The following is a 25,730-nucleotide window of genomic DNA, read 5'->3' as shown; positions in this document are numbered from 1 at the left end:
TGTTTTTTTGTTTTTTGTTTTTGAGACGGAGTCTTGCTCTATCGCCCAGGCTGGAGTGCAGTGGAGCAATCTCAGCTCACTGCAAGCTCTGCCTCCCAGGTTCATGCCATTCTCCTGCTTCAGCCTCCCGAGTAGCTGAGACTACAGGCGCCCGCCACCATGCCCGGCTAATTTTTTGTATTTTTTAGTAGAGACAGGGTTTCATCGTGTTAGCCAGGATGGTCTCCATCTCCTGACCTCGTGATCCACCCACCTCGGCCTCCCAAAGTGCTGGGATTACAGGCGTGAGCCACTGCGCCCGGCCACCCAGGGGCTATGTTAATTATCCTGATCTCTGTCTCAGTGTGACCAAAAGAGAGCTGGATCATCTGGGACATTCCTCCAAATGTCACATTGGTCCACTTTATTGATGACAACACATTAATTGGACCTGATGAGCATGAACTGGCAAGTACTTGGGATGCCTCTGTGAAACATATGCACTTCATGAGGGTGGGAAGTAGGTCCCATAAAGATTCAGGGGTTTGCACAGTGATGACAATTTTAGGAGTCCAAAAGTGTGGGACATGTCAGGACGGGCCCTCCAAAGCAGGAACAAGTTTTTCACCTTGAACATCTTACTACTAAAGAAAGAGGCGCAGTGCTTGGGAGATGCCTTTTGGTTTTGAAGGTGGACTATTTCACACTTGGGAATATCATTCCAACCCATTTATTGGATATTAGCAACAAGCTGTTAGTTTTGATAGACGCTCCGAGCAGAAAAGGCACTACAGCATATTTGGGCTATAGTACAGACAGAACTGCTGCCTAGGCCAAGTGAATGGACATACCTCATGGATTAGAATTAGAAAGTGATGCCATGTGGAACCCTAATAGGAAAATCTCAGCATAGACATACAGGGTTCTACAGCAAGTTATGTATCTGCAGCAGAGAACTAGACATCATTTAAAAAACAGCCCCTCACATGCTACCAGGGTGTGGTGAGACGGTGCATCTGACTATGGGGCATGAAGTGATCATGTGGTCAGAACTGCCCATCATGAACTGCATGCTGTCAGACCCAGAGTCGTAAGGTTTAGCAGAGCCTGCAGCAATCCACTGAAAGGTGGAAATGGCACATCCAAGATCACGTTCAAGCAGATCCAGAACAAATAACTAAGCTGCATGAGCAAGGAGCCAGACACTCACATGATCTACTTTTTCTCAGCTCATCTCACATAGCAGCATGGGTCAATTATCAGATGACAGATGACAGAAAGACAAAGGGTCTGAGTGTGATTCAGGGATGCCTTGGCTCAGTATATTGGTACCAGCTGAAAAGGCACTGCTATTGCATGGTTGACCCACTCAGAGATAAGAGGGATGAGGAGAATCCCTCCAGGGGGCAGACATTCAGGCTATGCAATTGGTCATACACTTTGGATGGAGACAGAAGTAACCTGTATTGGTCCATTCTCACGCTGCTAAAAAGAACTGCCTAAAACTGGGTAATTTATAAAGGAAAGAGGTTTAATTGACCCACAGTTTCACATCGCTGGGGAGGCCTCAGGAAACACAATCATGGAGGAAGGGGAAGCAAACACATCCTTCTTTACATGATGTCAGGAAGGAGAAGTGCCAAGAAAAAGCCCCTTATAAAACCATCAGATCTCATGAGAACTCACTCACTATCACGAGAACAGCATGCAGGTAACCGCCACCGTGATTCAATTACCTCCAACTGGGTCCCTCCCATGACATGAAGGGATCACAGGAACTACAATTCAAGATGAGATTTGGGTGGGGACACAGCCAAACCATACCATAACCCAAAGTAAGAATATACATCCTCTCCCAGGCAGTGATGAATGACTTGACTGGTGGATTAGAGGAGTGGAAGGAGCAGCATAGCAAGATCAAGGGAGAAGGAGGAGTATTGTTGGACGAGGTGTATTGGGGAAGAGGTGTATTGGGGAAGAGGTGTATTGTTGGACCTATCAGAGTGGACATCAAGTATGAGGGTCTTTGTAGCACATGTTAATGCTCATAAGGGACCATCCATTGTGGATGAGGTATTAAGCCAATACACGGATTGAGTGACTCAACTAATTGATGCCCACCAGCCTCTGCCCTCAGCCATCCTGGTGCTTCCATCATGGCCTCAGGAAGAAAATAGCCATGAAGGCATAGACTGTGCAGAGGCCCAAAAACACAGGCTCCTCTCACCACGACTGGTGTAATTGTCCAGCCTGTCAGCAACAGAGACAGATACTGAACCACCTGTACTTTCCCTTGTGGCAACCAGCCAGGGACTTGGTGGCAAGTTTATTACAAGGGACACTTGCTACTCTGGAAAGAGCAGCAACTCATTCTGACTGGAATTGATAGAAGTTCTGGGTGAGGGTTTGGCTTTCCTGCCTGCAGAGCCAGAGCCAGCATCACTATTTGAGAACTCACAGTGGGAATGATTTATAGACATGAGATTCCACAAAACCTGGCTTCAAACAAGGGACCCACTGGATGACAAAGGAGGTGCAGCCATGGGCCCATGACCACAGGATCCACTGTTCCTAACATGTACTGCATCCTCCAGAAGCTTCCAGCCTGACACAGCAGTGGAATGGCCTCTTAAAGATGCAGTTGAGGTGCTGACCTGGAGATGACGCCCTATGAGGATGGGGTGCTATTCTTCCAGATACAACACACTCCTTAAACCAACAACCATTAGATATGCGGTGTTCCTGAAAGGTAGAATTCATTGAAATGGGGACTAAATGGTGGAGAGGGGAATGGCCTTTTCTCACCATCCCACTTGGGGAATTTGTTTTTCTGTTCCTCACCAACTTTAGATTCTGTGGTACTGGAAGCCATGGATTCCGAAAAAAAGCATGCTTTATCAGGGGGTATAGGAAGAGTCTCACTAAACTTATAGTAGATGCCATGGTGCCCACTCAGCGTCTCTTCACCAGCCCGTGCACCTAATGCTGCAATATAGGCTGCTAACAGCTCACATCTGCCCCCGCTCCAGGGAATTCCCCTGAGATGATACAGCTACTTTCCCTGGGGAGTGATCTTTCCTCTAGGGGCAGACTACAGCCAATGACCAAATGAAATAGATTATAAAAGGTAAGCCCTTGCCTTTAGGGGAGGCCAACTATGATGCAATTTGTCCTCAATGCTTATATCTTGTGGATCGGACCAGGCTAGACTTGACCTGACACCACATCCTTGCTTAACTCCTTCCCCTGCCCTGTCCTGTTTCTCCCCTTCCCCTGCAGGTTTTTCCTGAAGGGCACTTCTTCAATACATCATGTGCCCCCAAACCACTGTCTCAGGCTCTGCTTCCAGGGACCCTTCCCCTGGCTACATGGATTGCTTCAGGGAAGACAGATAATCTCAGCTTGTCCAATTAGGATTGACCCCAGAAATCTGTTGAGAGCCAGGTTATGTGCCTGGAGGTGCTGACAGCCACTTTGCCCCCATGATGGGGGCCTGCCTGTGATAGAACAAGCACTGAGGAGAGTGTAGTGAGAGACAGAGAGAGAGAGACCAAGTCCTGAGGACATCGCTTATGCTCCTAGATTTAGGCAAGCATTTGTCCTTCAACACATACTTTTTTCTTCTACTTAAACTGTTTTGATTGTGTTTGGGAGGCCCAACTGGCACACCTGCACCACCCCCCCACCACCATCTCTCTGGGACATTCCTTTCTGCACAGCTACAGGTGATCGACATGAAGTGCTTATAGAGCTGGAAGGAGGACATGTAGAATCCTAACACACTTTAATTATCCAAAAACAGAGGTGGTTGTATCTAGTACTGTTTTTGTTTACTTTAGTAGATCTTGTCTTTCGTTTTTAAATGGCTAACTCACACAATGTTTTTTAGCATGAACTCTATTAATGAAACGTATTAAGACACCAAAATGTATTATAAAATAAACGATCCCAGTTAACAAAGAGCTTAACGCATAGGGAAAAGAGGAATGTGATTATTCCTATTTCTGAATACATCTAGAGATCAGCCAACATCATCACATTCAGAGCATAAATTGTAGAAATCCCATAATCCACCTTTGATTGACAATCATGAGAGAGTAGCCAACCATAGAGAATCAACAAGGAGAAAAACATGGACAGTTTTACTTACCTTGTTGGGAAGACACTTTTCACCCTCCAAAGGAAAGAACAAATAATTGGATTCACCCTAAATGTAAGAAATCCAGATGGTTTATCAAGCCACAGAAATCCATGTCCGTCTGTGTAGTAGAGTTCCAGACTGTGGCATCTCCCAGCCACTGTTAGCTGACTCTGCTGCTGATGTCGCAGAGTATTGCTAAGAAGCAGACATCATAATTTATGCATGGAGCTAAGACAGGTCTACTGTTTCCGCTGTACTGAAGGTCCTGCTTATTCACAGAAATAAGAACTGGACTAGAGTCTGTAAAAGAAGTTAAAAGTTTTAATCAATTCAGGCATAAAAATAAGGTTCAACTGTGAGTCTTCAAAAAGTCCTGTTGTGGGAAACTGAAAGGAAATTAGGCTGGCCCTGGAACTAATGAAACCAAATGATGAATTGCCGACCACTTTAATTTGACTTTTTCTTTCCAGTTATCTCCTGTGTGGATTTTCATAAGAATTTGATTCCTGAGTGAATATTCAGTCTGCTATATCAATAATTCAGGCTGCTGGAACAATAAAAGGAATGGGTGCTTAAATTGGAGAGAAAAATGATTTAAAGACATATTTGATATGTGTTGTGTCTCAAGTGTTTTCCATACGTAATTTCATTTTTTCCCCAGGATGATTTGATTAGATAAGTCTTTTTTTAAATTGACAGGTAAAAATTGTATATATTCATGGTGTACAACATGGTGTTTTTATGTTTTTTGTTTTTGTTTTGAGACTGAGTTTCCCTCCTGTTGCCCAGACTGGAGTGCAATAGCACGATTTTGGCTTGCCGCAACCTCCGTCTCCCGGGTTCAAGCGATTCTCCTGCCTCAGCCTCCTGAGTAGCTGGGATTACAGGCATGCGCCACCATGCCCGGCTAATTTTGTATTTTTAGTAAAGACAGGGTTTCACCATGTTGGCTAGGCTGGTCTCAAACTCCCGACCTCTGGTTATCCGCCTGCCTTGGCCTCCCAAAGTGCTGGGATTACAGGTGTGAGCCACCGCACCAGGCCACATGGTGTTTTAACATATGTACACACTGTGGGATGACTAGGCCATTTAGCATGTACATTATTAGATAAATATTATTACCTTTACTCTACAGATGAGGAAACCAAAGCTCATGGAGACTCACAATTGTGCCCATAATTTCAGAGCTGATAAGTAGATTAAGACTGGATTCAAATCTATGCCAACGTGATACCAAACTCTGGTCTTTTGTGTGTATGTGTGAGGGTGAGGAACATCAGGGCATATGAATGGTGCCAAACCTTTGAGGATTATTTCCTATTCAATTATCATCCATTCCTTGACTTGCAATACGTTTTAAATATTACAGTGTTTGAGTTGTGTCTGGTCAGGAAATCAGAAACTACCACTCAAGGTATTTGAGAGGTTGCAGTGAGCGGAGATTGCGCCATTGCACTCCAGCCTGGGTAACAAGAGCGAAACTCCATCTCAAAAAAAAAAAAAAAAAAATTTTTGGAAAGGCTGAAGGATTGAAAGGGGAAATGAGATTACCCCAAAGATCAGTAACTGCAGGGTGCTACCATCCACCTAACCTGGAGAAAGAAAGGGAAAGGTGTTTTCCAGGACCCACAGTCTCCGGGCTACTGAGGCTGCTGGGATACACTGCTGCCTCAAGAATAAAAGAAAAAGCCTGTGGCTTTCATCATCTTCCAATTTACTGCCAGTGACTCCTACTGGCAGAACTTAAAATCAACTGAAAAGAAAGTCTAGGAAATGTGGTTTGCAGGCTTCCAGCTGCCCTGTGATGCAGAGATGCATGCAGGGGGCGCGAATGGAGTTAAGAGCCAGTAGACAACTGATTGGCACACCTGGGAAATAGTTTTCCACCCCCGCCAAAAAAAAAAAAAAAAAAAAAAAAAAAAAAAAAAAAACCTTTTAATTTTGAAATAGTTACACATTTGCAGAAAATTGCAAAAAAAAAAAAAAAAAGGCCAGAAGGTCACATAGGTCACATATACCCTTTGCTCAATTTTCCCCAGTGGTAACATCTTGCATAGCTATTGTACAATATCAAAACTAGGAACGGACCTTGGAGGCAGATGAGCATTAGGGAAAAACTAGGTAAAAGAGATGTTGATGCCTTTGACTTTTCCTTGGGTCAATACATGTTGGAACCAGCTCAGGTGATATTTTCAGTTGCCTTCAACTCTAAATCTGAATCAAAACCGATTTCTTCTGAGAATTTTTTCCTGATTATTCCCCTTGCCCCACATTCCTCTTTCCTTAAAACCTCTAGTCATTATCGCTTAAGGGAGTGGGGAGGGCAAATTATCTCAAATTTGTATTTTCATTTGTAATTTTTCTCTAATTGTTCCCTTTGTGCGTGCTTCATCTCGCTCACTAAACTGTAAATTGCTTGGGTTCTGAGATTTTTGTTCTTTGTTACCACTATTGCCCTAGCACACTGAGAGTGGTTAGGAGCATGGACTTTGGAATCAAAAGAGGTTGGGACCAACTTCTGAGCAAGTTACTTCACTTCTCGAGGCCTCATTTTCTCCTTTGTGATATGTATAGAATAATAATGGTATTAACCTCATGGGTCGATAGTAAGGATTAATTGGAAAAGTATTTGTAAGGTGCCTAGCACAGTGCCTGGCACATATTAGCTACTGAATAGTAACAAAATATTATTGTAATTGTTACAACATGGCACCTGATTTCCCCAGAGAGAGTTATGACAGAGGGGGAGAGGGATGGAGGAGAGAGAGAGAGGGGAATAGGGCCCACAATGTATTTTCTAACCTAATCTTGGAAACAACCTATCTCACTTCTCCATATTCTGTCACAAACACTAATATGCTTATAATGTGGAAGCGGACACAAAGCTGTGAATACTAGGAGATGGAATCTCTAAGGCCAACTTAAAGGCTGGCTGCCCCGACCCCCATGAAACTGGGCTGCTGTTGGTTGGTAATTTGTGCTCGGTACAAGGTTGGCTTATCTGGCCCTCTTTGTCTGGCACCATGCCCAGTTGTGGCAAATCAGCAACACTGTGGCTTATATGTTATCTTTCTCTTTAATGACGTGGATTTACCTTTTCCACAGGTTAAGAACAGTCTGAGACCAGGCTTGGGAGCCCTTGCCTATAATCCTAGCACTTTGGGAGGCCAAGGTGGGTGGGTCGCTTGAGCCCGGGAGTTCGAGAATAGCCTGAGCAACATGGGGAAACCCTGCCTTTTCAAAAAAACACAAAAATTAGTCAGACACGGTGGTGTGTGCCTGTGGTCCCAGCTACTCAGAAGCCTGAGGTGGGAGGATCACTTGAGCCCAGGGGTAGAGGCTGCAGTGAACTGAGATCTTGCTACTGCACTCCAGCCTGGGCAGTGGAGACCCTGACTCAAACACACACACACACACACCAGTCTGAATCAATAAACCTTTAGGTAGACTGAAAAAAAAGACAGAATAAATAAAATCAGAAACAAAAAAAGGGGATATACCAACTGAGACCACAGAAATACAAAGAATCACTAAAGACTGTTACAGGCAACGATACACCAACAAATGGGAAACCACAGAAGGAATGGATAAAGTCAAAGTCCTGGACACATATAGTCTACCAAGACTGAACCATGAAGAAGTAGAAAATGTCAACAAACCAATGATGAATGTAACAGAATCAAAGCTGTAATAAAAAGTCTCCTACCAAAGTGAAGTCCAAGACCTAATGGCTTCACTGCTGAATTTTACCAAACACTTAAAGAAGAACAAATACCAATTCTACTCAAACTCTTTTTAAAAACTGAAGAGGAGGGGATACTTCCAAAATCATTCTACCAGGCCAGCATCACCCTGATACCAAAACCAGACAAGGACACACAACAACAACAAAAAGCTACAGGCCAATATCACTAATGAACATAGATGCAACAATCCTCAACAAAATACTAGCTAACTGAATTAAACAACACATTAAAAAGATCATTTACCATGATCAAGTGGGATTCATGCCAGAGATGCAAGGATGGTTCAACATCAAAATTTGTGATTTGTATCACAAATCAACAAACGTGGTACATCACATTGACAGAACAAAGGACAAAAACCATATGATCATATCAACAAATGCTTAAAAAAAAAAAAAAAGCATTCAATAGAATTTAACAACCCTTTATGATAAAAAAAAAAAAACTTCAACAAACTGGGTATGGAAGGAACATACCTCAAAATAATAAAGGCCATATATGACAAACCCACAACCAACATCATACTGATTGGGAAAAAAATTAAAAACCTTTCTCTACATAGTGAGATGTGAGGGGTTTCAGGAAGCATTCCTGTTTCCACAACCATCACCCCAAACCAGAATTCCAGCAGCCAAAACTGTGGGAATATGTGCTCCTCCAATTAAAAATTCCTCTGTCTAGGCCAGGCACAGTGGCTCTTGCCTATAATCCCAACACTTTGGGAGGCCGAGGTGGGCAGATCACCTGAGGTCAGGAGTTCGAGACCAGCCTGGCTAACATGGTGAAACCCCATCTCTACTAAAAATACAAAAATTAGCCGGGCGTGGTGGCATGTGCCTGTAGTCCCAGCTACTCAGGAGGCTGAGGCAGGAAAATCACTTGAACCCAGAAGGTAGAGGTTACAGTGAGCCGAGATCGCGCCATTGTGCGCCTGAGCGAAACAGCAAGACTCTGTCTCAAAAAAAAAAAAAAAAATTCCTCTCTCTGGCATGCACTAAAATCATAAGCTATGTGAGGACAAGGACTTTGTCTTAATCCTCCACCCCTACAACACTGTCTGGAACAAGTACATGTTAAATGTTGAATGAATGATGCATGCCTTACGAGTAAGTCATTCCGAAAGTCTCTGTTGACAATCCTTACTGCTAGGAAAAATAATGCACCCCTCACTGAACCTCAGCATTAATAAGTTTACTCAAATGGAAAATCTTTTTGTCCTAGTTTTGAGAAATACTTGGAGGGACATAAAGTCAAGGCATCTGCCTCAAGGGACCTTACAACCTAGTACATCTATGTGGTGTCTGTTGGCTTCCTGAGTGAGCTGCTGAGAGCAGTGAAGAAGGGTGACAGAACACAAGCAGATTGGTTCAGTAAATATTGATACGTTATGTCACATATTATATATATTAAGCGGCAGAGATGTCTTGGCACCTGTCTCGACATAAAGTACAAAGAAACAACCCCATGCATTAGCAACCATTGATAAACTTTGTGGCTTCCTCCAATCCTTCTGTTCCATAGACATGATCGAAACACACCACCCCAAGCCCTCCTGTTCCCATTTCCATTGCTCTGTGTGATCCTTTCCACAGTTGGAAGTAAGTAACTTCCTTGTCCGTGTTCATGGGTCACGACCTGCATACTCATCTCACTCTCAGAGTCAGGTGTAATCTGATAGGGGGAAGCTGTCCTGTGCAGAGCTTGCCTGGCTGTCTTAAAAGGACAGCACCTGGGACACGCAGTGGGGCCCTGGTGATGTGGGGTAGGTGAGAGAAAGTGTTAAAAGATGCGTGAAGGCCAGGTGCAGTGGCTCACGCCTGTAATCCCAGCACTTTGGGAGGCTGAGGGGGTTAAATTGCTTGAGCCCAAAAGTTTGAGACCAGTCTGGGCAACATGGTGAAATCCCATCTCTACAAAAACAATTAGCCAAGCGTGGTGGTGCATGCCTGTCCCAGCTACTTAGGAAGCTGAGGTAGTATCACCTGAGCCCAGGGAGGTCGAGGCTGCAGTGAGAGTGAGCCATGATTGCACCACTGCATTCCAGTCTGGGTGACAGAATGATGCCCTGTCTCAAAAAAAAAAAAAAAGTATGCATATATATGTGTGTGTTTGTGTGTGTGTGTGTGTGTGTGTCTGTGTGTGTGTGTAGTTGAATTTCACCAACTTAACTATGTGCCTGGGGCAGTCCCTTTTGCATAGAAAATGAAAATGTTCCTGCTCACCAGCAGGGATACCCCCACTCCACAGGCTGCTTTCCTCCTAACAGAAAGGTATTTTTACTCTATTATATAAGTGCAGCATCTAAACTTGGTAACTTCTTATTTACAGAGAGTTTATGATATACCAGGCATGTAACTAGGCATTTTACATGTCATTTCATCCTCAGAATTGTCACATCATTATTCCAATCTTGAAAGACAGAATTTGAGGCCCAGAGCGGTCAAGAAACATGTTTCAAGTCACACAGAGAGTAACTGCAGATATGGGATGTTAGAGTAACTACAGATATGGGATGTTAGAGTAACTGCAGATATGGGATGTTAGAGTAACTGCAGATATGGGATGTTAGAGTAACTGCAGATATGGGATGTTAGAGTAACTGCAGATATGGGATGTTAGAGTAACTGCAGATATGGGATGTTAGAGTAACTGCAGATATGGGATGTTAGAGTAACTGCAGATATGGGATGTTAGAGTAACTGCAGATATGGGATGTTAGAGTAACTGCAGATATGGGATGTTAGAGTAACTGCAGATATGGGATGTTAGAGTAACTGCAGATATGGGATGCTAGGCCTGGTCGGCGGCAGAGCGCCAGAGTCTTCATCGTTTTGCCACACGGCCTGTGCAGAATTACAGGCCCAGACACAGTTACTTTCCAACTAAAGTGGCTACAAGTGCCATCGTCCCCATGGAAACCTCAGTTCTCATGATTTCTGAATGACACCATCCCAAAACCCAAGTTCTGGTTCTGGAGCTCAAAGCCTCTTTCCACGTCTGGAGCTCTGGGTGGCCTGGAACACACTCTTGAGAAATTCCAGCCCCTCTTTGGGGAATTTTCAATGGTAAGAGAGCAAAGAGGGGAACAGGTTGCTTGAGCTGAGAAAACTGTCTCCAGAGGAGTTGAAATCTTTGGTAGAGGTGCATGTGGGTGTTTGTGGAGGGGTGCGGGGCTCCCTCATTCTCCCTCTGGGATGTCCATATTCAGGTGTACTCCCATTCCACACACCATTGATAACCTGGCTGTGTCTCCTCCCTGACACTGCACTGGAAGAAGTGTATTCCAGGAACTGTATACAGAACCACCCTTCCTTCCAGGGCCTTTCCCTGCTGGACAAGCTCAAGTTGTCATTAAACAGCCCTAATCCACTCTTGTGGAAGAATGGGCATAGGGCTGGGCGCGGTGGCTCAAGCCTGTAATCTCAGCACTTTGGGAGGCTGAGACGGGCGCATCACGAGGTCAGGAGATGGAGACCATCCTGGCTAACATGGCGAAATCCCGTCTTCTACTAAAAAAAAAATACAAAAAACTAGCCGGGCGAGGTGGCGGGCGCCTGTAGTCCCAGCTACTCGGGAGGCTGAGGCAGGAGAATGGCGGGAACCCGGGAGACGGAGCTTGCAGTGAGCTGAGATCCGGCCACTGCACTCCAGCCTGGGCGGCAGAGCGAGACTCCGTCTCAAAAAAAAAAAAAAAAAAAAAGAATGGGCATAGCTGGGATTTACAAGCTGAATAGGGAGAGTTCATGCAGAAACTTTGAATTAAAAAGGCACCCATCGTCCATAAACACTTGTGCAGCAAGATATCCAAGGGCACCAGGCCTGGTGGCTCACGCCTGTAATCCCAGCACTTGGGGAGGCCGAGGCGGGCAGATCACCTGAGGTCAGGAGTTTGAGGCCAGCCTGGCCAACCTGGTGAAATCCCATCACTACTAAAAATACAAAAATTAGCCGGGCATGGTGGCATGCGCCTGTAATCCCAGCTACTCAGGAGGCTGAGGCAAGAGAATCACTTGAACCCGGAAGGTGAGGCAGAGGTTGCCGTGAGCAACTCCAGCCTGGGTGACAGAGACTCCATCTCAAAAAAAAAAAAAAAAAAAAAAAAAAAATGCAAGGGGAGTTTGCTGACATCAACCCACCAAAGAAAGGCAGAAAAAGCATTTTCATTTAAACTTTTCCTTTCATAAGAGTTTGTTAATTATCTTGCTTAACTTCCTGGTTGTAAGAATTCATTTTACCAAATGTTTACAATTAGAAATTTTCTTTCTCTCCTTCCAAAGATCTTTAAGTACCTTCCATAGAACAGGCCCTTTGGGAGATGCTGAAGTGTTGAGCTGAACCAACATGGCCCTTGACCTCATGAGTGAGTGAAGGTAACAACATGAACTCAGCACTGTGAGGCTGGCTCAGGTGGATTCTCTGAGGATAGAAGAGTGGCCGTGGGTATCTTCCTCGGGGTGTGGATTGAAAGCCTCCAGTGAAAGGTGAGAAAGTTCTACCTCCAAAGTGCTGAAGAGATCCGGGCGTGGTGGCTCATGCCTGTAATTCCAGCACTTTGGGAGGCTGAGGTGGGCAGATCACCTGAGGCCAGGAGTTCGAGACCAGACTGGCCAACGTGGTGAAACACCGTCTCTACCAAAAGTGCAAAATATTATCCAGGCGTGGTGGCGGGTGCATGTAATCCCAGCTACTTGGGAGGCCGAAGTGCAAGAATCGCTTGAACCCAGGAGGCGGAGGTTGCAGTGAGCCGAGATCATACCATTGCACTCTGGCCTGGGTGACGGAGCAAGACTCTGTCCCCCCCCGCAAAAAAAGTGCTTAACAGCAACCAAGCTCTCAGGCTGAAGAAATAATAAATATTTTATTCAATGTGACTGTGAGATAGAAAATGCTGGCTAATTAAAGGTTTGGATGAATAGAGATTTTTATGATCCATCTAGTACATGGTTCATCCATTTTGGAAGGGTTAATACACACTCAACATTAAAACTCCATCTGACAAACCGTTATTTGACCTTGATGATCAGGGCATTTCAATTTCGTTGAGGGAATGTATTAGATGTGGCAGGAAAGATACAGTGGAAAGGCCTAATGAAAAGCCATGAATTCAGGCAGGTGCTCTGGCTCACGCCTGTAATCCCAGCTCTTTGGGAGGCCAAGGTGGGTGGATCATCTGAGGTCAGGAGTTCGAGACCAGCCTGGCCAACATTGTAAAACCCCGTCTCTACTAAAAATACAAAAATTAGCTGGGCATAGTGGTACCTACCTGTGATCCCAGCTACTTGGGAGGCTGAGGCAGGAGAATTGCTTGGACCCAGGAGGCGGATGTTGCAGTGAGCCGAGATCACGAAACAGGGCTCTGGCTTGCAGTATTTGATGTGTGGACAGACTGGATGAATGCTGTGCTTTAGAAAGATTAATTTGGTGGTAGTGTTCAGCGAAGGTGGGAGAGGTGGAGGGGCTAGAACAAGAAGAGAAGCTATAAGGTAGTTACAGTAAGCAAGGCACAGAGTGATCGTGGTGGTGGTAGGGGTGAGGGAAAACCCATTTTAAGTTGTTTTGGGGTCTAAGTATAGGATACAAAGAAGAGAGATGAGGGGAGGAGTAGTTCAGGATTTTAAGGCTTGCTTCCTAGGAGCACCACTCTTAGGCCCATGTAAGAAAGTTCTAGAGGCTCTCACTCCAGCCCTGCTCTAGCCACATTCTTCCCTACAGATGAGACGTTCTTGAGGTCAAGGAGCTATGGCCACTTGGAGACTGTTACCCTCGCACTTTCTAGGCTATGCCAGATACCTGGGAACCAAAATTCACTGTCCAAAGATCAAAGCCTATTTCCTGGCCCTGTGCAGACTTCCTCCCTGGGCCCATGTCCCAGGGGTCAGTGGCAATGCTGGTGTATGCACCCCTAGGCCTGGGCAGTGGCCAAAGGGTGACTGTTTGTGGGGGATGATGGGTGGGTGGAGCTTGGACTTCCTCACTGCGGTGACCCCATGCATGCATGCACAGCCTCTGTGGTGCAGGCTGGAGTCAGGGATGGGAAGAAACGGGGGCGAACTATGGTCAGGGGCCAGGGCCATCTCTCCCAGTATTACCAGGCTCTGGCATGGAACTCTTATGAGTCTGAGAATTCTAAAACTCCTGCCCTTGAAGATCATCCTTATAAAAGTATGATTGTAAAGTAGGAAGATAGACATTTTATTTAGCAGCTTATTGGCTTGGTCTGTAACTTTTACATACTCAGACATATGGTAGACACTGAGACATGTGGTTCCCATGTGTATACAACTATTAGATGTGGGCCTGCTTTTTGGCCAAACGTATGCCTTATTGACTTTCTCAGTATGACTCTTCAAATCTTCTCTTTGCTCAGGGCTTACCTCTTAGGTTGTCCCTTATGAATATTCAACTCAGTTATTTTGTTCATTGGCTTGCCAGTTTTTAATTCTTAATTTGTAATCCCTTTTATATCCCAGATATGAGTCCTTTGTCATACATACATGTATGTACATATATACACTCACAAACACACACACGCACGCACACACATATATATATCCTATTCTATGGCTTTCCTGTTTATTCTTTTGATGGTGTCTTTTGATTAATGAGACATTAATTTTAAGGCTGACAATTCACATACTTTTCCTTTATTCGTAGAGATTTTTGTGTCCTCTTAAGAAATATTTACCCAGTATAAGATCATAAAGATTTTCTCCTGTTTTCTTCTAAAAGTCCTTTTTTTTAAAGATGGGATCTTGCTCCGTCACCCAGGCTGGAGTGCAGTGGCACGATCAGAGGTCACTGTAGCCTTGAACTTTTGGGCTTAAGCGATCCTAACACCTCACCTCCCAAAGTGCTGGGATTACAGGCATGAGTCACTTTGCCAACCCAGCAAGCTTTATTGCTTTACCTTTCACGTTTAAATGTATTCCATCATAACGCATTTGCAATTGATTTCTGAGTATAGCATGTGATAGGAGTCAAGGTTAATTTTGTTTTCCACACGGATATCCTCGACCCAGCTCAATCTGTAAGCCCATCTCTGCCCCCACTGATCTGCAATGTCACCTTTGTTATAAAGCAAGTTGTTTATAATATACATATAATGGAATTGTGAGTTCCAGGACCACCTTTTTGAGGAACTCAAGCCAGGACACTGTATCTGCTGCTCTTCACAGTTGATCATCCATTCCTTCCCATCCACAAACAGACGCCCCTTGATCACTGCCCAGGCCTATGGGTGCATACACCAGCAGTGCCACTGACCCTTGAGACATGGGCCCACGGAGGAAGCCTGTGCAGGGCCAGGAAATAGGCTTTGATCTTTGGACAGTGAATTCTGGTTCTCAGGTATCTGGCATAGCCTAGAAAGTGGGAGGGTGACAGTCTCCAGGTGGCCATAACTCCCTGACCTCAAGAATGACTCATCTGCAAGGAAGAACGTGGCTAGAGCAGCGCCAGAGTGAGAGCCTCTAAAGTTGTCTTATATGGGCCTAAGAGTGGTGCTCCTAAAAAGCAAGCCTCAAAATCCTGAACTACTCCCCACTTCATGTCTTTTCTTTGTGTCCTATACTTAGACCCCCAAACAACTTAAAATGGGTTTTCCCTACATGGGTTACATTGGTCTGTTTGTTACATTGGTTAATTTTTCTCTTCTTATGCCAAAACCATGTTTCCTTAATTGCTACAGCTTTGTACTTACATACTATAACTTTGATAGTCAGGTCTTGATACCTGGCAGTGTAAAAGTGTAAATCTTCCAACTTTCTTAAAGATTACCTTTGTTATTCTTTTTTTTTTTTTTTTTTTTTTTTTGAGTAGGAGTTTCTTTCTTTTTCCTTTTTCTTTTTGAGTCGGAGTCTCACTCTGTCGCCCAGGCTGGAGTGCAATGGCACAATCTTCAGTTCATTGCAATGCAACCTCTACCTCCCTGATTCAAATAATTCTCCTGCCTCAGCCTCCCAAGTAGCTGGGATTACAGATGCATACCACCATGCCTGGCTAATTTTTTTGTATTTTTAGTAGAGATAGGGTTTCACCATGTTGGCCAGACTGGTCTCGAACTCCTGACCTCAGGCAATTCGCCCGCCTCAGCCTCTCAAAGTGCTGGGATTACAGGCATGAGCCACCGCGCCCGGCCGGTCCCTTGTATTTCTATATAAATTTTAGAATTACCTTGTCAATTTCCATGAATAGCTCTGCAGACATTTTGTCTGGGATTGTATTGAATCTGTAGATCAATTTGACACCTTAACAATTTTGAGTCATTCAATCATGAACATGGTACATCCTTTCATTTATTTTGTGCTTTTAAAATTTCTCTCAATTATGCTTTGTAGTTTTCAGTGTAGAGGCAATGCACAGCTTTCATTAGATAATCCTAATTATTTCACATTTATATTGATGCTACTGTAAATTGTATCTTTTTCAAAATTTCTTTTTCTATTTCTTTATTGTTGACATAGAAATACAATTTATATCTGTATATATACCTTGTATCTAGTGACTTTACAATGTTCAGTTATTCATTCAAATAGTGTAGATTCTTCAGGATCCACTATGTATAGAAGGTATCAAATATGAAAAGTGACAGTTTTATTTTTTCAAATTTTCCCTTACTAAATGGGCTATTTGATGGTACTATAAATGGAATTTTTTTCTTAATTTTTTCTTGGATTGTTTTGAACTGTTCCAAAAGTTTGTTGAATTTGTTTATTAACTATATTAATTCTAATTTGTTTATTAATTCTAACATTTTGTGTGTATGTATGTGTGGGTAGCCCTTAGGGTTTTTTTTTTTTTTTGGTAGAATTTTCTACATATATATTATCTGTGAATAGAATCAATCTCTCTAGTAGGTGTGAAATTATTCAGATTTTGTATTTCTGTGTCATTTTTGGTAAACTGGAGTTTTCAAGGAAGTAGTCTATTTTGTCCACATGTCAAATTCATTTGCAAAAATTGTTTATAGGATCTGATTCTTTTTTTTTTTTTTTTGAGACGGAGTTTCGCTTTTGTTGCCCAGGTTGGAGTGCAGGCACGTGATCTTGGCTCACCGCAACCTCTGCCTCCTGGGTTCAAGTGATTCTCCTGCCTCAGCCTCCCAAGTAGCTGGGATTACTGGCGCCTGCCACCATGCCCATCTAATTTTTTGTATTTTTAGTAGAGACGGGGTTTCTCCATGTTGGTTAGGCTGATCTTAAGCTCCTGACCTCAGGTGATCTGCCCGCCTTGGCCTCCCAAAGTGCTGGGATTACAGGCATGAGCCACCATGCCTGGCCGGATCTTATTGTTTTTAATATCTTCAGGATCTCCAGTGATGTTTCTTTTTTCATTAAAAAATTTGTTTAAAAATATTGTTAAATCTTCTTGCATCTGACCTTTTTCACTTTAACTTTGATTGTTCTTCCTTTCATTTGTTGGTCTTGAATGCTTAACAATTTTAAAATTTTTAAAATATACCTCCTTTGCCTTTGTTGATTCCTTTATTGTACGTTTATTTTCTACTTCCTTGATTTCTTCCCTTATGATTTATTTTCTTCTACTTACTTTGGGTTTTACTTATTATTCTTTTTCTAGTTTCATGAGATGGAAGCTTAGATAATTGATTTTCAGTCTTTTTTAAAAAATGTATGTGCTTTAGATTGTGAATTTGTATTAAAAACAGCTTTAGCTGTATCCTACCAGTTTTGATATGCCATATCTTTATTGTCATTCAGTTAGAAAATACTTTCTTGACCGGGCTTATGCCTGTAATCCCAGCACTTTGGGAGGCCAAGACGGGTGGATCACGAGGTCAGGAGATCGAGACCACGGTGAAACCCCATCTCTACTAAAAACACAAAAAAATTAGCCGGGCGTGGTGGCAGGTGCCTGTAGTCCCAGTTACTTGGGAGGCTGAGGCAGGAGGATGGTGTGAACCTGGGAGGCAGAGCTTGCAGTGAGCCAAGATCGTGCCACTGCACTCCAGCCTGGGTGACAGAGTGAGACTCCGTCTCAAAAAAGAAAAAAAAAAAAAAAAAAAGAAAAAAAAAATACTTTCTTATATTGTTGTGATTTCTTCACTGACTCATGGGTTATTTAGTAGTGTACAATATCACTTAATCTCCATGCAACTTAATTCCACTATTGTCAGAAAAGTGTTTAGAATTATTTCAATCTTTTGAAATTGCTGGAGTTTACTTTATAACCCAGGATACAGCCAGTTTTGGCAAATTCCTTACATTCTTTGTTCCAATATTGCTGCTGACTGTACGTCCTGTCTCCAGAAGAAGAAGGCACAACCAAATTCTGAGGTCTAAGCTAAGAAGTGATACATATCACCTGCTCACATTCTAGTGGCAAGAATATATTCACATGTCCATGGCTTAATGCTAGGAGCTTAATGCTTAATACTAGGGGCTTAATGCTAGGGTGGAGGGAAAGTTGAATTTTCAGAACAGATTATCCCCCTATAAGACAGCAAGATAGTGGCAAGCTATCCCACACAGATAGTGTTCCATCAGATTGGTCTGATTTGGACGACTTTCCTATGTTTTACCAGTCGCTGTGGCAAAAGTCGTAGAGAGTAATCCTGTTGGACCAAGCCCAGATATTCATTTCTTTTATCAATAACAGACACTGTTAATCCCACAAAAAGCCACAAAAATACGGGTTCCAAGGGGGGTCAGGTGCTGCGGCTCATGCCTATAATCCCAGCACTTTGGGAGACCAAGGCGGCCAGATCACTGGAGGTCAGGAGTTTGAGATCAGCCTGGCCAATATGGTGAAACCCTGTCTCTACTAAAAATACAAAAATATAAAAAGTATGGTGGCCTGTGCCAGCTATTCAGGAGGGTGAGGCAGGAGAATCGCTTGAAACCCGGAGGTGGAAGTTGCAGTGAGCCGAGATTGCGCCCTTGCACTCCAGTCCGGACGACACTGCAAGACTGCCTATCATACAAAAAAAAAAAAAAAAAAAAAAAAAAAAAAAAAAAATCCAAGGAGGGAAGATGAGTTATCTTACAAAGAAAAGGGAATAAGCTGGGTGTGGTGGCTCGCGCCTGTAATCCCAAGTTTGGGAAGCTGAGGTGGGAGGATGGCTTGAGTTTAGGAGTTCGAGACCAGCCTGGGCAACATGGTGAGACCCTGTCTCAAAAAAAGTGGGGTGGGGAATAAGTAGTACCGTAGAGAACCTACAGCTAAAACAAACAAAAATGGTGCTCACTACAAAGAGTGAGAAAAAGGAAAAAGGTGGCTTCTGAATTTGGAAATTCAAAGGTCACTGGTTTTCCTAATGAGATCCACGGTTGTGGAGTGGCAGAGAGAAGCCACCTGTGGCGCAGAAGTCGTCAGTGGGTGGGAGGAACGGATGTAGCATGGTGGGAGTGGACGTCACTTTCAAGGTAATCAGCTGTGACAAGCGGCAAAGTACAGCGTCCTGGCTCGAGTTGCCCCAAAAGGTGGCCCCTAGAACAAGAATTTGAGCACAAGTACAGTAGTTTTTTGGGAGGTGATTGGGGTAGTGAGTCAGGGAAAGGAAGCAAGCCAACAGAAGAGGCCTTGATGAGCAAGTTACAGCTGCGGACAACTGAAGCTCCACCCTACAGAGGACCACCGCAACACGCCTAGGACACATGCCTCCCCGCAGGGCATTCTCGACCAACTCTATCCCTCTGGAGGAAATGCAAGCATCCAGAAGCTCCGAGTCTGCCCCATTTCTGCTCTGAGCAAGCTCTCCACAGCCAGCGAATGCCTACAGGTGGAGCCGGTGCGCAAGACGAGCGAGTGAGTGCCTGGCGGCCCCGTGGACTTTGGGCAACTATGAGAGGGAGAAGGTCGCTTTTACAATATGCTCGGGTAGATAAGGTGAGCATCGGGGAACAGGGTGCTCTTTCTCTAAAGGAGAGTAAAAGATGCAAGGCGCAGGGCTGATGCGGGTAGTTTATGAGGGAGTGTAGGAAGCTTGTGGGAACTCTGATATCATTGTCCTCTCTTTGTCCCTCAAATGCAGCAACATGTTCTTCAGAGTGGGCTGTCAGAACCGAAGGGACTTTTAAGAGTCACTTTCCGCCGCTCATAAGGGGAAATCGAGGTCCGGAGAAGGGAAAGCAAGTGGCTGAATGCCGGTAAAAGGCAGGAAGAGAGCGAAGCCCAGGGCTCCAGGGGGCCGGTTCGGGACCGGCTTCCACCAGCGGAGTCTAAGGTCATCCCCTTGGCCGTGCGCCACCCCGGTCTCAGCCGAAGGAAGGCGCACTCGACCCAAACAAAACCGACGCTCCGAGTCTCCGTAGTCGTTAAGCAAAGAGGAAGGGGAAGCGCTTCTTCCCTAGGCCACAGGACCGGGCCTTAGAACTTTTGGGTTTTATCCATAAAAGGTCCTTTGGCAATAGAAGAAAAACCCAGACAGACATCTGCAAACTGGGATCTTCCGCCGGCCCCGCCCTCCGGCTGCGACCCTGAGCTTGGGAGGAACCGCCCCAGGCCCGGACTCTGGTTCCACTGCACAGTCCGCGCGCTGCAGTAAAGCCGCGCCCACCGCCGCGGGTTCCCAACCCTGCGCCGCCGCCGCCGCCGCCCCGGGGAGGGTACGAAGAAGGCGCGCCGCGGCCCACCGGCCTCTCCAGAGCGCGGCGGGGCCGGGCCGCGCGGAATCACGGGCCAGAGGCGGGGCCGCGCCGGGGTGGGCGGGCGTGCTAGCGGCGCTTTCCACTCCGGCAGACGCGCGGGCGCCCGGGCGCGGCGCCGCCGGCACCGGAGAGGCACGGCAGCCGGGGCGGGCAGCGGCGGCCGGGCCGCGGCGGGCGCCCGGGCGGGATCGGCGCTGAGCCGCCTTCTCGGCCGGCTGGTCCCTGCGGCGGCTGCCCCGCGGCCTGGGCGCGCGGCCCTTCGCCATGTACACCTTCGTGGTGCGCGATGAGAACAGCAGCGTCTACGCCGAAGTCTCCCGGCTGCTCCTCGCCACCGGTCACTGGAAGAGGCTGCGGCGAGACAACCCCAGGTTCAACCTGATGTTGGGAGAGAGGAACCGGCTGCCCTTCGGGAGACTGGGTGAGCCCTTCCCAAATTCCTGCCTGCCCTCCCCGGAGCGGCCCTGCGCGCCTCCCGCGGCCCGTTAGAACCAGCGCTTTTGTTTTTAAAGGTCATAAATCTTCCCCTTGGTTGCTTCTTGGGCATGTCAAAAATGGGATTCGGAAAGATCGAAACCTGTCGTTTTTAATGCTTTCTTGTCTCTTAACTCGGATTTAGAGTCGGAGTCGCGGTGCGGCCACTCGGGGCCGCAGCTGCCTCCTGACAATGACCGGCCGCCGGGGCTGGGACCTGACGCGGGAGTATAGCTGCTCCCCCGGGCCGACGCCTCCAAATCGGGCCGGTCCGCCGCGCCGACAGCGGCACAGGGCGCGGCTCCGCAGAGCCGGCGGCCGGCGTAGGCTGGAGTCATCTTGCAGCTCTTCCTCACTGAGAATTTCTCCCTGCTTGGCGTGGGCGCAGGGGGCGGGGGAGCTGAAGGTGTTGAAACCCCTGAGGCTTCTGCCACCCGAAGGGGCGGAGGAACGGTCAGAAGATTTAGAAAAGATCCCTGGATTCCAAAAGCAGGAGTTGCAGAAGAGACCCTAGCCCAGGGAAGCGTGTAGGGGTGTCTGATTATAAACCTTTCCTTAGTTTCACCAAATAACATGTTTTCGCAGTTCTGCATTGGATTAAGGTCTTACAGGAGTCTGTGTCTCGCCCTCCCTCTCTTCCCTGTTCTCCCCGAGGGAATTACCTTCATCCACATGGTTGAAGCTGGCTGGGCACCACCATACTCACTTGTAGGAAAACGCAGGAGATAGGAGGGGACTAGCGGCTCCTTTGTAAATGATGTCATCCAGAAGTTGCCCAGATCAGTTCAACTCACATCCCATTGACCTGAGCATAGTCTCATGGCCTCCCTCTCTGCACAGTCATCTGGGAATTGCAGCTTCTCTCTGGGGAGCCATGTTCCTTGCCAGAATTCACCAGAGGTGGGGGCCAATTGTATTCCAAAGACAAGGGAAAAATTGTTACAGAGGAAGAGTCACCTCTACCTTGGAGGACAACCCAGAGAGAGCAGTGTTCTATGTCCAGGAGAGGAAACAGTTTTTAGAAATAGGTGTGGTCAGAATTCGAATGGGTAAAAACTGAATATAGGCCATTTGGAATTGACTGGTCATTGGTGAGCTTCCATAGACAGAGCCTTTGGGGGGCGAGGGGGGCTGTGTAAAACTCAAATCGTTGGAGGAATGAAGAGCTGCAGTGTAAAGTTGCTCAATTATTTTGATAGTACCTGGGACAACTTTTCGTTGGTATACAAGTTTATGATGTAGAATGGTGACTCCATGGAAGGACCCATTTGAACACCCAGGAATCTCAGAATATGGAGACTGTGCCTGGAGACTCCCTTTTGTTAACCGGTGTCAGGAAGACCCTAGCGAAGAGAATACATGATCCTAAAGGAGATGAAGAATTGCTTATAGTTGAGAACAATTATTTCTTCCTTGCATTGTCCACTTCCCTTTCCAGACTTCCTGACATCCCTCTATATTCTTGGCAGTGCTTGGCTGTGAAAGCTTAGGTGGAATCCTAACATTAAAAACAACAAACGTGGCTCCGCCCAGGCAGGGGTAGGAGTGACTGGCATTACCCTGGTGCTTAAGCCTTGGAATGAGAAGCAGAAGCCTACAGAATTTGAATCCTGTACAGATACCACAAATTCAGGAGATGATCAGTAAACGTTTGAGCTGTGTGTTTTTGTGTGTGTGTGTGTGTTTTGTTTTTTTTTGTGACAGAGTCTCACCCTGTGGCCCAGGCTGGAGTGCAGTGGCATGATCTCGGCTCACTGCAACCTCCCCCTCCTGGGCTCAAGCGATTCTCCTGCCTCAGTCTCCCAAGTAGCTGGGATTATAGGCGCGCACCACCATGCCCAGCTAATTTTTTGTATTTTTGGTAGAGACAGGGTTTCGCCATGTTGGTGAGGCTGGTCTCAAACTCCTGACCTCAGGTGATCCACCCACTCCGTCCTCCCAAAGTGCTGGGATTACAGGCCTGAGCCACTGCGCCTGTCCAACATTTGGTTTTTATGGGAAAGAAAACAGCATCCTACAACGAAATTGGCTATATGCCATCACTGTTAAGGGATATTTACCTTTTGCTTAAAGTGTACTACATGAAAGCCAAGGATAAGAGTTATAGAGCCAGGTAAAGGCTCTAGAAGGCAGATGCCCTGTGGATAAGAAGGTAGGCAGTTCAGGTGGGAATCAGGTCTGTCTGCTCAGGGAAACCAGTGAGAGCCAGCTAATGCCTGCCTGAAACTTTTGATTTGACTGTATGCCATTCTCAGATAAATTATTCTTACTTCTGGCATTTTCAACTGAAAAGTCCTTTGGTCTTACTTTGATTTTATTACTGGAAATATGATGTGTTTTATTAAGATTTGAAACAAAACATTTTTTATTTTATTGCATTTTTTTTTTTTTTGAAATGAAGTCTCACTTTTTTTTTTTGAAATGAATTCTGACCACACCTGTTGCCCAGGCTGGAGTGCAGTGGTGGGATCTCGGCTCACTGCAACCTCTGCCTCCCAGGTTCAAGTGATTCTCATGCCTCAGCCTCCCAAGTAGCTAGAAATACAGGTGTGCTTCACCATGCCCAGCTAGTTTTTGTGGTTTTAGTAGAGACGGGGTTTTGCCATGTTGGCCAAGCTAGTCTTGAACTCCTGATCTCAGGTGATTCACCCGCCTCAGCCTCCCAGACTGCCAGGATTACAGGCATGTGCCTCAGTGCCCGGCTGACAACACTTTTTATTTTTAATAAAAATTTGTTTTTCTTTGTATCCTTTCTGCTCTAATTTTCTAAAAAAGGCCACAGGTAATAAGAGCTGTTGAAAATTAGTTTCCCTGTGGAATGAGGCACAGAAGAAAGCTCTCAGGGCTTCTGATCTTATACACATGGCCTTTCCACTACCTTCCTTCACCTCCTAGAAGCTTGCAGAGATACACTTGCTTGAAACCAGCATCATTCTGGTTCTCCTTCCTTCCTTGGTATAGAAAACCAGGTTACGGATATGGAAAGCATGACTGTTAAAGTAGCCTTACTGTACAGAGTGACAAGTCTGTATGTGTTAAGCCTGGAGGGGAATGCAATGTGCAGTCAGGGAGAGGTGAAATGAAAAATACCCTCAATACCCTCTACCCTAATAAGAAAATACAAACAAAGGTAGCAGCAGCCTTGGCAAGCCTACGAGGTTGATATTATAATATCCATTGTGGGGAGACCGAAGGTTGCCAGCGGGATACGGAGAGAAAGAGGGTCCCTGGGGACAGAGAAACAAAATTGTTCCATTTTCCATTTTATAACAGCCAATCCTGAGATGAGAGAGAGAAAAGCTGGGCGTGACACAGCTGTCCTCTCTCCTGCTTGCTGCTGCTGGCACTGTCATTCCCCACCTGTTCTGTGTCCCTTCTGAGCCTCCTCTTTCCTTCCTAGGTCACGAGCCCGGGCTGGTACAGTTGGTGAATTACTACAGGGGCGCTGACAAACTGTGTCGCAAAGCTTCTTTAGTGAAGTAAGTGTTAAGACTGCTGTTTTCCATGTTTTACCTAAATGAAGCACTTAGGCAAAAATGTGGGGTTGTTTAAAGGACAAACATGCTTTTATTTTAAAAGCCAACAAATATCAGTTCAGAAGCGTCCTCTAAGCTGCTTTGGTTGCAGTCCAAAACATGGTGCTTGATAAAGCCTGTCTGTTTCTGAGGCGAGGCTCATAGAAGCAGAGCCTGACTCAGGGTCTCCTGTGTAAGTAATTTTCCTGGGGTAGGGTTCTTTTTTTTTTTTTGAGACGGAGTCTCGCTCTGTCGCCCAGGCTGGAGTGCAGTGGCGCGATCTCGGCTCACTGCAAGCTCCGCCTCCCGGGTTCACGCCATTCTCCTGCCTCAGCCTCCCGAGTAGCTGGGACTACAGGCGCCCACAACCGCGCCCGGCTAATTTTTTGTATTTTTTTTTTTTTTTTTTTAGTAGAGACGGGGTTTCACCGTGGTCTCGATCTCCTGACCTTGTGATCCGCCCGCCTCGGCCTCCCAAAGTGCTGGGATTACAGGCGTGAGCCACCGCGCCCGGTCTGGGGTAGGGTTCTTTAAGACACCCATCGGGAAGCAAGGACAGGGCAGGGCACGGGGAGAACCAAGTAAAGAGGTGGTTTTAGCCAAAGTCTTGCCTCTCCCGACTCCAAGGAGCACCGGAGTGAATGGCACCTCAGAGTTGTCATATTCTGAGCAAGGACCAGGCCTCTATGCTCCAGTATCAGTCAGCCATCGGCTGTGGGAGGAGATGGAGGGCTTAGCTTTGCAGGCATTTCTGGGCACGGTCTGGTCCCTGGAGAAGGACATATATAGCCCTTAGCATGCGTCTCTCATGGCTGCAGCGGGTCCCTCAGAAAGGATATCTGGGCAGGGTATAAGGACATCCACTCCACTACCCATCTCTGAGCAGCTGGATTATGGCTTGGTATCACCACGGTATCACAAAGTGGAAGGAGACAGTGTTAGACAACGATTAAGATCTAGGGTCAAAAGTGTAAGTTTTCACCCCAGCTCTTCCTCTCACTAGCTTGGGCAGATCTCCTCATCTCTCTAAGCCTCAGTGCCTCCCTCGTAAGGCTATTATGAGAATTAAATAAGGTGATGCATGTAAAGTTTATATAGCACAGTGGCCTGGTGCCTAATGAGTATTTGATACTACCTTAATTTTCTTGGCTGTCAAATGGGGAAATAATAATAACTACCTTAGGTTGTTATGAGGATTAATTGAGCTAATTTAGCTAAGGGCCTTGAAGAGTGCCTGTCTTGTTCATACTGTATGAGTGAAGGCACTCCT

General features: G+C 45.8%; 2 protein-coding genes across 2 annotated transcripts in view; one reads left to right on the top strand and one right to left on the bottom strand.

Moving 5' to 3' along the window:
* The window catches only part of LOC105472031 (uncharacterized), a 56,991-nt gene extending 52,578 nt beyond the window's left edge, over window positions 1–4,413 (bottom strand). Inside the window, exon 1 of the mRNA XM_011724964.3 lies at window positions 4,130–4,413. The gene's annotated coding sequence lies outside the window, so the exon portion shown is untranslated. The remainder of the gene's footprint in view (window positions 1–4,129) is intronic.
* Window positions 4,414–20,544: 16,131 nt separating this feature from the next.
* Window positions 20,545–25,730, top strand: part of LOC105471795 (tubulin tyrosine ligase) — a 46,853-nt gene continuing 41,667 nt past the window's right edge. Inside the window, exons 1-2 of the mRNA XM_011724528.2 lie at window positions 20,545–20,892; window positions 24,346–24,424. Of these exons, the coding sequence (XP_011722830.1) occupies window positions 20,736–20,892; window positions 24,346–24,424 (236 nt within the window). The 5' untranslated portion in view covers window positions 20,545–20,735. The remainder of the gene's footprint in view (window positions 20,893–24,345; window positions 24,425–25,730) is intronic.

This window comes from Macaca nemestrina, chromosome 13, assembly GCF_043159975.1.
Source record: "Macaca nemestrina isolate mMacNem1 chromosome 13, mMacNem.hap1, whole genome shotgun sequence".
NCBI classification, from domain to species: domain Eukaryota; kingdom Metazoa; phylum Chordata; class Mammalia; order Primates; family Cercopithecidae; genus Macaca; species Macaca nemestrina.
This window is presented reverse-complemented; position numbering and strand designations above follow the sequence as displayed.